General features: G+C 54.7%; 1 protein-coding gene across 3 annotated transcripts; it reads left to right on the forward strand.

The window, feature by feature from the left end:
- Positions 1-103: 103 nt before the first annotated feature.
- Positions 104-8,387, forward strand: NAGPA (N-acetylglucosamine-1-phosphodiester alpha-N-acetylglucosaminidase). 3 transcript variants are annotated; one of them, XM_045047779.1, is made up of 12 exons: positions 104-263; positions 350-805; positions 1,232-1,371; positions 2,317-2,425; positions 3,504-3,632; positions 4,131-4,336; positions 4,441-4,488; positions 5,505-5,633; positions 5,805-5,936; positions 6,023-6,086; positions 7,094-7,198; positions 7,588-8,387. In XM_045047779.1, exons 1-12 carry the CDS (start codon positions 178-180, stop codon positions 7,796-7,798), a joined length of 1,815 nt encoding a protein of 604 aa, XP_044903714.1. In that variant the 5' UTR covers positions 104-177; the 3' UTR covers positions 7,799-8,387. The 3 variants fall into 3 exon arrangements, with proteins under 3 accessions (XP_044903714.1, XP_003998942.1, XP_006942420.1); XM_003998893.5 differs by lacking the exon at positions 7,094-7,198; XM_006942358.4 differs by lacking the exon at positions 7,094-7,198 and having other exon boundaries at positions 6,023-6,098; positions 7,588-7,720.
- Positions 8,388-9,453: the final 1,066 nt, after the last annotated feature.

Here is a 9,453-nt window from a genome sequence, read left to right on the forward strand (position 1 = left end):
AGTGCCACGCCTCTTCTGAAAAAAACCAAACCAAAACAAAAAAAACACAGTAAGTGATAGGACCGGATCTCGCGATATCCAAAGGACCCTAAATTATTCTGTCCCTCCTGAAAGCGGCCACCAAAAGTCTTGAGTCACGTGGGGTGGTCCCACGTGATTGGAGGTCCCGGGTCCAACATGGCGGCCTCCATGGGTCGCTGGCTTGTCTTCCTCTTTGCGCTGCTCGGCTTCCTCCGGGAGGCGACCAGCAGCCTCGGCTCGGGGTGAGTACAGCTCCCGAGGGTTGAGCCTGGTTCGGGAGTACTCCTCCCCTGAGCCCTCCGAGCTCACGGCCGCCGTGTCCCCACAGGGCCTCCCGCGACGATGACTTGCTGCTGCCCTACTCCCACGCGCGCGCGCGCTTCGCCCGGGACTGCACGAGGGTGCGCGCCGGCAGCCGCGAGCACGAGAGCTGGCCACCTACCCCGGCGACCCCCAGCCCCCGCGGTCTGGCGGTGCGCGCCTTCGTTTCACACTTCTCGGATCGCGCGGTGGCTGGCCATCTGACGCGGGCAGCGGAGCCCCTGCGTACCTTCTCGGTGCTGGAGCCCGGTGGGTCCGGCGGCTGCGCTTCGAGGCGCCGCGCCACCGTGGAGGAGACGGCGAGGGCGGCTGGCTGCAGCGTCGCCCAGAACGGCGGCTTCTTCCGCATGGACACGGGCGAGTGCCTGGGGAACGTGGTGAGCGACGGGCGCCCGGTGAGCAGCGCCGGGGGGCTGCAGAACGCGCAGTTCGGGATCCGCCGCGACGGGACCCTGGTCACCGGGTGAGAAAGCAGGGAGCCTCGTTACTGACGAAGGCAGAGGACCTGAGATTTGGGTTGTGGCCATGGTGGTGTGTTCAGGTCATTTACCAAAGCTGAGCCTCGGCGTCCATTCTGCAGAATGGGAATAGGCACTTTAATTGCAGGGTTCCTCAGTAGGCATCGGGTGGTATTTTGGCCAGAGTGATGGCCTAGGAAATTAAGGGCTATAGGATGAACTTGAGATCTGCTGAGAATGGTTGTTTATATTAGATGAAGTGTTAACTGGGATGGGTAGACTATTTACAAGGGCTGCACTAAGGGCCAGGATGGTTCCTGGGAAACCAAGAAGAATCAACCAGCCAAGCCGAGGAGGGAAGGGTAGTGGGACCCCTACTAACCGCAGCTGTCCCTGCTGGTGAGTGAATCTCTTGCCTTTTCTGTGTCCAGGTACCTGTCTGAAGAGGAGGTGCTGGACACTAAGAACCCATTTGTGCAACTGCTGAGTGGGGTCGTGTGGCTGATCCGCAATGGAAGTGTCTACATCAACGAGAGCCAGGCGGCCGAGTGTGATGAGACACAGGAGACAGGTTTGGGGTCAGACAGGTTGTGGCACAGCCCTGTTGAGAACCAGGACCACTGAGCTGGAGCAGGAGTCTGTTCTTAAGTCTTTGAGCAAGTACTATTCTAGGTACAGGGAATCCGTGGTGATTATGACAAAATAAGGTCTCTGCTCTTGGGGCATACTTAAGAAAGGAAATAGATACTTTTCTATTGAAAGGAAGTGGTAAGTGCTTCTTTTTTACAGAAATTAAGATGAAAGGAAGTGGTAAGTGCTTTCTTTCTATTGAAAGGAAGATGAAAGGAAGTGGTAAGTGCTGAGGAAGAAAAGTAAAGTTGGGGGAAAGGGGACAGGTAGAGGAAAGGAGCTCTGAATCAGAATCCTGATTTCCTGCGCATGAGGCCCAAATGTGTGTTTTAACAAGCCTCCTGGGTGATTCTGATGGGCTCTCCAATTTGAGAAGCACCAAGGTGTGGAATAATGGGGTGTGAAAGGATGCTATGGCCCTGATGTGGAGATGAGCTGTTTTAGACTGAGCAGTCAGGGCAGGCTTCACTGAGGAGATGCCCTAGATGGGAAATAGCAAACCATGGGAAGAGCTGAGGGGAAGCACAGTTCAGCCAGAGGGAACAGAAGGTGCAGAAGCCCTAAAGTAGAAAGTGGCTGCAGGGTGGTGAGAAGGGAGCCCCCAGAGATGAGGTGGAACAAGCAGGCCAGGGCCTTGGATTTTTGTGCTGGGGACAGTGGAAGCTATTAGAGGGTTTTCCCCTGGAAGCTGATGTCACTTAGTTTTCACCTGAGAAGAGCCCTCTGGCTACTATGTGGAGACTGAGTGGGATGGGGCAGATGGGAGGCAGGAAGCTGCGATCTAAGTGAAATGTTGGAGAGTGGCATTAGACTGGCAGAAACTACAGGCAGAGTCCAGGAGGCTTCCCACAGGGTGAGGTCATCAGCCAGGCTTCTTCTCTTGTAGGTTCTTTTAGCAAATTTGTGAATGTGATGTCAGCCAGAACGGCAGTGGGACATGACCGGAAGGGGCAGCTGGTGTTCTTCCACGCAGATGGGCAGACGGAGCAGCGGGGGTGAGTGCCGGAAACTGGGAATGCCAGGCCTGGGCTGAGTCTGGCTTTGAGGGACTTCAGCCCACCAACGACTGCCCTTCTGACTCCCAGCTGTTCCCTGGGGATGTTCACATCCATCTGACCCCTGCCTTCCCACACGAAAAGAGTCCCTACGTCTGTCCCAGTTCTGAGAACTCCTCATCCTCCACACTCTTCCTCTCCATCCCCCCAACTTAGGCCTCCTCTCTCCTGCGCTCCAGATGGGGTAATAGGAAGTAATTACAAAGTTAGCAGGGAGAAGACCTCTGTTCCAGTCTCAGCTCTGCTGTCCACTAGCTCTGTGGCCACAGACAAGTCGTTCAGCCTCTCTGAGGCACAGTTTCTTTCTCTGTGAAGAGACTGTATTAGTTTGTTATTTGCTGAGTAACACACAAACACCAACAGCCCCCATTTGTTAGATCACAGTTCTGTAGGTCAGAAGTCTGGAGGGCTCAACTGGGTTCTGTGTTTGAGGTATCCCATGGACAAAATCAAGCTGTTTTCCAGGCAGGGCTCTCATCTGGAGCTTCAGGGAAAGAATCCTCTTCCCAGCTCATTTGGGGGGTTGGAAGAATGCACTTCCTTGTGGTTGTAGGACAGAAGTCTGTATTTCTTCACTGGTTGTTGGCCAGGGGACCTTCAGCTCCTTCAGGCTGCCCGCATTCCTTCCCATGCATGTACCCTCCCTGTCTTCACGCCAGCAAAGATGTGTCCCGTCCCTTTGCCCCCTTTGTATTTCCAAAACCTCTCACTTCACCTTCTGCCACCAGCCAGGGAAAGGTGTGCTTTTAAGACTCTTGTGATCCCATCGGGCCCACCCATAATCCAGGGCAGTGTCCCTACTTGCAGACAGCTGAGCCGTACAAGATAACACAGTCATGGGAGTGATTTCCCATTGTATTCACAGCTCCCAGGGATTAAGACAGGCCATTATTGGGGGGGAGCCCACTTAGAAATTTGTCTGCCATAGCAAGTGTGATACTGTTCACCATGGAAAGTAAGACCAGTTAAACTGGAAACGCTGGTGGACGTGGTCAGCATTAATGCTCTTATGCTGCAGCATTAACCTGTGGGAGATGGCAGAGTTTTTGCTGAAACAGGATGTGGTCAACGCCATCAACCTCGATGGAGGGGGCTCCGCTACCTTCGTGCTCAATGGGACCTTGGCCAGTTACCCATCAGATCACTGGTAAGCATGCCAGAGCCCCCTTCTTGAGGTCTTATGTCCAGGCCTGTCCCCAGCTGTCTCATTCAGCAAATATTGAGTACCTACTATGTGCCAGGCCCTGAGAATTCAGCAGTGAGCAGGAAGAACCAAGATCCCTGCTTCTCACTGCTTACAAGAAGAGTGTTGAATCATACATAGTGTATGAGTACCATCCACACCAGTGAAAGGGGGTTGATAGGTCAGGAAAGACCTCTCTGAGCGTAATGGAACTTGAGTTGAGATCTAAAGGTTGGGGAGGTGGCAAGGCTGGGCTGGGAGATCCTTCTGGGCAGAGAGAACAGCATGTGTAAAGGCCCTGGGGTTGGAAGAGATTGTCAGGGTGGGATGAACCTATACGCGGCTGGAGAAGGGGCAGTGGAGAGAGAGAGGCATCCCCCAGGGGCTACAGTAGGGGGTAGAAGGTTTAGCTGGGGCTCACCAGCACCATGGCCTCTCTTCACACACGATGTCCCCCTGCAGCCAGGACAACATGTGGCGCTGTCCGCGCCGCGTGTCTACTGTGGTGTGTTTGCACGAGCCCCGCTGCCAGCCGCCTGACTGCAGCGGCCATGGGACCTGTGTGGAGGGGCGCTGCCAGTGCACGGGGCACTTCTGGCAGGGCGCTGCCTGCAACAAGCTGGACTGTGGCCCCTCCAACTGCAGCCAGCACGGGCTTTGCACAGAGAGTGAGTGGGGTCTCTGGGGAGGCAGCTGTGACCGGGGCTCCCAGCTCTCACTGCCTTGGCCCTGCCTGATCCCTCACCTGGCCTTCTTGGTCTTGTCTTGGCAGCTGGCTGCCGCTGTGAAGCTGGATGGACGGGGTCCAACTGCAGTGAAGGTAAAAGCCAGCAGGCCAGCTGCCTCCCCGGCCCTGGACACATGGGGAGAGGGCGAGCGTGGCAGCTGCTTTTATCCCGCTCCCTATGTCTTCCTCTCACCTGACTAAATCATTGCATTGATGTCCTGTAGCAGCCACAACAAATTCCACAAACTGCATGGCTGAGAACAACAGAAATTCATTCTCTCACAGTTCAAGAGGCCACAACTGCAAAACTCATGGTGTCTGTAGGGCCGCCACTCCCTCCAAAAGGTCTAGGGGAGGCTCCTTCCTGCCCCTTCCAGCTCCTGGTGGCTCCAGGCGTTCTTTGGCTTGCGGCCACGTTACTCCAGTCTCTGCCTCTTCACACGGCCTTCTCCCTGTGTCTGTCCATTTCCTTACGTGGATCCCAGGTCATTGGATTTAGGGCCTACCCTAAATCCAGGATGCTGTCATCTCTTAAAGATTATAACTTAATTACATCTGCAAACATTCCGTTTCCAAATAAGGTCATGTTCACAGGTTCTGAGGATTAGGACATATCTTTTGGGGGGCACAGTTCAACCCACTGCAACCATCCACAGTTTGAAATCTTTCAGGGCTTCCTTTTGAGTAAGTGGAAGAAATGAGCTCCTCAGCCTGACCTGCCAGGGTGCTCCAGAGCCTCCTCTACTCACTGACCCAGCTCTGCTCCGCAAACCCCCCAGCTTAAGTGCCCTGCCCTCGGGGGCTTGCCCATCCCACCCCCTCCCGGGGTCTGCTGCTGCGCTTGGTCCCATCCCTCCTGCACTTGTCCTCACCTGTACTTCCATATCTGCTTTGTGGCTCACTGGCCACCTGCCCATCTAGACGAGAGTCTCCATGAGTGCATAGCCTCAGGGCCTGCCTGGAAGTAGAATTGTCCGTTACTTTCTGTTGGAAGAATACGTGAGCCTACAGGGCCCTGGGTGTGACTGAAATCTGTCTACAGTCTTGGCCCCCAGCCTAGCAAAGGCAGGGCTGGACTTTGAAAAGACTCCCCCCTTCCCCCCCTCCAGCCTGCAGCAACGGCTCCTTCGGGGAGGACTGCGCCATGAGGTGCCAGTGTCAGAATGGAGCTGCCTGTGACCCAGTTGGGGGGACATGCACCTGCCCTCCTGGCTTCACTGGACATACCTGTGAGCAGGGTAAGCTAGATGGGCCCCATGCCACCCAGGGTACCTCCAGGGCCTAGCCTGGGGGGGCCTGGGGGGCACTTGTGCTTCAGCCCAGTTCTGTGCACACCTGGGGTCCATCCTGTCAGTGCAGAGAGAGGCCTTGCCACTGAGGCGTCCTCCACTTGTACCTCCTCTCCGCAGAGTGTCCCCTCGGCTGGCACGGGCCAGGCTGCCAGAGGCGTTGCGAATGTGAGCACCAGTGTCCGTGTGACCCCCAGACCGGCAGCTGTAGCCTGGCCCAGGCGCCAGCCCTTAACAGCATCCTCTCCCAAGGTGCGGCTCCTCCCAGATCCCCGGGGGGCAGGAGGGGGCATACCCCTCCCCTCCCAGCCTCTCACCCTCTCCCTGGTGTCTTACAGTGAAGCAGTGTTTCCGGCCATCCGAGGCCACCCTGAGGACAGGAGAACTCTCCCTTCTCACCGGGTAGGAGATTAGGTGGGACTTGGGGCGGGGATGGAAGAAATCCCCCCTCCCTCCACCTGTGAGGTATGGCCTTTGCTCAGGGACGAGGCAGGGCTAGGAGGTGGCCGCTGGGCACCCAGATGACATTTCTCCACTGTGAACACAGAGGGCGTCACAGCTGATGCTCACAGCCACTGAAGTGGTCCTCAGAAATAGTGAGAAGGACCCCAGTCATCATCCCAGTTGGAGTTGAGTGGGGCAGGGCATGGGGTTCCTTTCCCTGGCGGTGAGACTCATGACCTATTTTCTCAGCTCCTGGTACACAAGTGCCAAGCCTGAGGAATTCACATACTTCCTCAGGCACTTCCGGGTGCTCCTTGTGGTGGGCTTTATGTCTGTTTTCTAGTGAGGTGGATCTCAAACTTGACCTCTGGGAGGGTGCATTAAAAGAGATTGCTGGATTCTATCTCTGGAGTTTCTGCTTCAGTAAGCCGGGGGAGCCTGAGAATCTGCATTCCCGGTGCTATCCCAGGTGATGCTATGCTGCTGGTATGGGGACCCTGCTTTGAGAACTTCCCAAAGGTAGTTCTCACCTCATGGTCCTGGGTGCCAGCCCAGCCCCACCCGCGTTGGAGGTGGGAATCAAGTGTGGGTATGAATGAAAATCTCCTGGCATTGTCCTTTGGGTCAGTCTCATCAATAATGCAGTTCCCAGGTCCCTCCTGGAGGTCCTGACCTGGTGAGTCTGGGGTGAGGCTCTGAAAGGCCAGAGCCACACCTGAAAAAAACAAACAAACAAACAAAAAAACATAGAAATGTGCTTTGAAAATGCACCCAGAGCAGGGACAGGGGCCCTGGGAGCACCCTGGCCTCAGTCTTAAGTTCGGGCTCCTCAGTTGTGAGACTGAGCTCTTCCTCCCCAGTGCAGACATAGAACCCATTGGCAGCTGTTGGGGAAGGAAGGGGAGCCATGGGGGGCTAACGACCATGCCCCCCAGCAATCTGCGTGTGTCTCTTTTTGTGTTGAGGGCTTTGGCCACAGATTCACGTGAAGGAATGCAAGGATCATTGGAAGCCCTCGCCAGCTCCACAGGAGGGAGGCAGGGGTGCTGTTCTCCACACTCTGCTTTGAGGTGTCTGGAACGGAGACCAGCCTTTGTGGTCCACATCATCATTAGATCCCCAACTGTATTTTTATTTGGCCTGCATAATTTAAAAAAATTTAAGATTTATTACAATATCTGAAAATCAGTAACATTGATATTAAAAAATTGTTTTCATGGTTTCTCTTGAAATATCAGGGGATGTGGCAGTGCTGGCCTGCATCCCACACAGTGACTGTCACTGCTGCTCCTGGAGCATGGGTTTGGAATGTGCCCTGGCCCTACCAGGCCCATTTTGCTCCTGGACAGTCCCCTGGAGGTCCCTGACTTTGTGCCTCCCTTCTGGTGGAGGAGAGGGAGGGAAACCCCTGCAGCACTCCTCAACAACCGCCTGTTCTGGCTTTCTCTTCTGCACCCAGGACCACCTGGCTGGCCCTCACCTTGGCCCTAGTTTTCCTTTTGCTGATCAGCACGGTGGTGAACGTGTCCTTGCTCCTTGGTTCAAGAGCAGAGCGGAGCCGGCATCTGGATGGGGCCTATGTTTACCACCCGCTGCAGGAGATGAATGGGGAGCTCCTGGCCGGGGAGAAGGAACAGCAGGGTGATGCCCACAACCCCTTCAAGGACTGAAGCCTCCAGCTTCCCGTCAAAGCCTGCTCTGAAGGCTCATTTTGTTACGGTCTGACTTCCACAAGGGACGTTTCAGGACCGCTGACCATCTGGGTGATCTCAGCCCTGGTGCCAAGCCAAGCTTCTGATAGCACCTGTGCCTCAGCCCCTCATCTGGCCCTGGGCTCTCACCTGGTCACCTGCTGTGACCCATGCAACCCTAGCAATACAGTGCTCCCTGGAGAGAGACCGCTCCTTCCCTGCCTGCCTGTGTCTGCTGCCTGTGAGGGCTGCTCTGCTGCCCAAGAGCCTCCGGCCTCCTGAAGCAGGAGCTGTTAGCGATGGAACTCGCTGTGACCGCACCATGTCTGAGTGGCAGGGTCCAGCCAGCCCCCCTGGGCAGGGGTGCATTAAAGAGACGATGGCTACATCACGGGATCCTTTTCCACAGACCTCATCATGGAATTTGCCAATTAGAATTCTGTTTCCTATCATAGGAAGCTCCTTGGAGGGGACAGGGGATGAAATCATGTTTACAAGCTTTCTATTTTGGCATCCAGCCGCCAAGACAGTTTTTCTACCACTTGAATAAATTGATGTAATTAAAGGATCCCCGGGGTGGCGTCTGAATCCTGAATTGTAGACTTCTGGTTGTTCCTAGGTCTTAACATGTAGGGTTACTTCACTTGATTCATGGGTCATAAAAAGGCAGCCCAAAGTACTTCGAGCTCCCTGATCTATTTGTTTAATTCAGGGCTTCTCACTTTATGGTGCACACAAGTCACCTGGAGATACTGTTCAAGTGCCAATTCTGGCCCAGGGTGGGATATGGGAGTCTGAATCTCTGACGAGCACCCAGGTGAAGACGAGGTCTTGGGTGTCTGGACCACACTTTGAAAGGAAAAGGTTTAGTCCACTGTGACTTAATAGTTACCAGCAGTTAAAAATCAAGAGGTTAACAACTTAAGATTTCTGATTTCTTTTTATTTTTAATATGTTTATTTAGTTTTGAGAGAGAGAGCATGCAAGCAAGTGAGGGGCAGACAGAGGGAGACACAGAATACGAAACAGCCTCCCGGCTGTCAGCACATAGCCCAACACAGGGCTGGAACCCACGAACCTCAAGCTCATGACCTGAGTCGAAGTTGGATGCTTAACCAACTGACCCACCCAGGTGTTCCTGGATTCTTTTTAAAAGAGGGCAAGGCAGCAGCCCCTGCTGAAGCCTTTCCAGGGCAACATCTTGCCAGAGCTGAGAATCCACAGTCCCCATCTGGGCCTGCCTTCTCCAGCTCACCACCACCTTAGCAGCCTGTGACCTGCCACCCCTGTGAGTATCTGAGTTTGTAACCTGTGGCCCCAGAGGGTTTCCAGGAAGTGCCTGGCAGCCCCCCCGAGCCCCTCCCCCCGGATATACATTACACTGTGTTTAGCAGATATTTTGGGGGTGGGGGATGTGCTCTCAGCAGATCCTCAAGTAGACTCATGCACATTAGGAACTGAATATGTCTCCCCAAGAATCCTGTATTGAAGCCCTAACATCTCCCCGCCCCCGCCACCCATGTGATGGTATTAGGAGGTGGCCTTTGGTTTAATTAGGTTTTGATGAGGTCGTGCGCATGGTCCCCTCGTGACGGGATTAGCGCCCTTACAAGGGAAAGAGAAGAGCACCCTCT

The sequence above is a fragment of the Felis catus genome, chromosome E3, assembly GCF_018350175.1.
Source record: "Felis catus isolate Fca126 chromosome E3, F.catus_Fca126_mat1.0, whole genome shotgun sequence".
Taxonomy (NCBI): Eukaryota; Metazoa; Chordata; class Mammalia; order Carnivora; family Felidae; genus Felis; species Felis catus.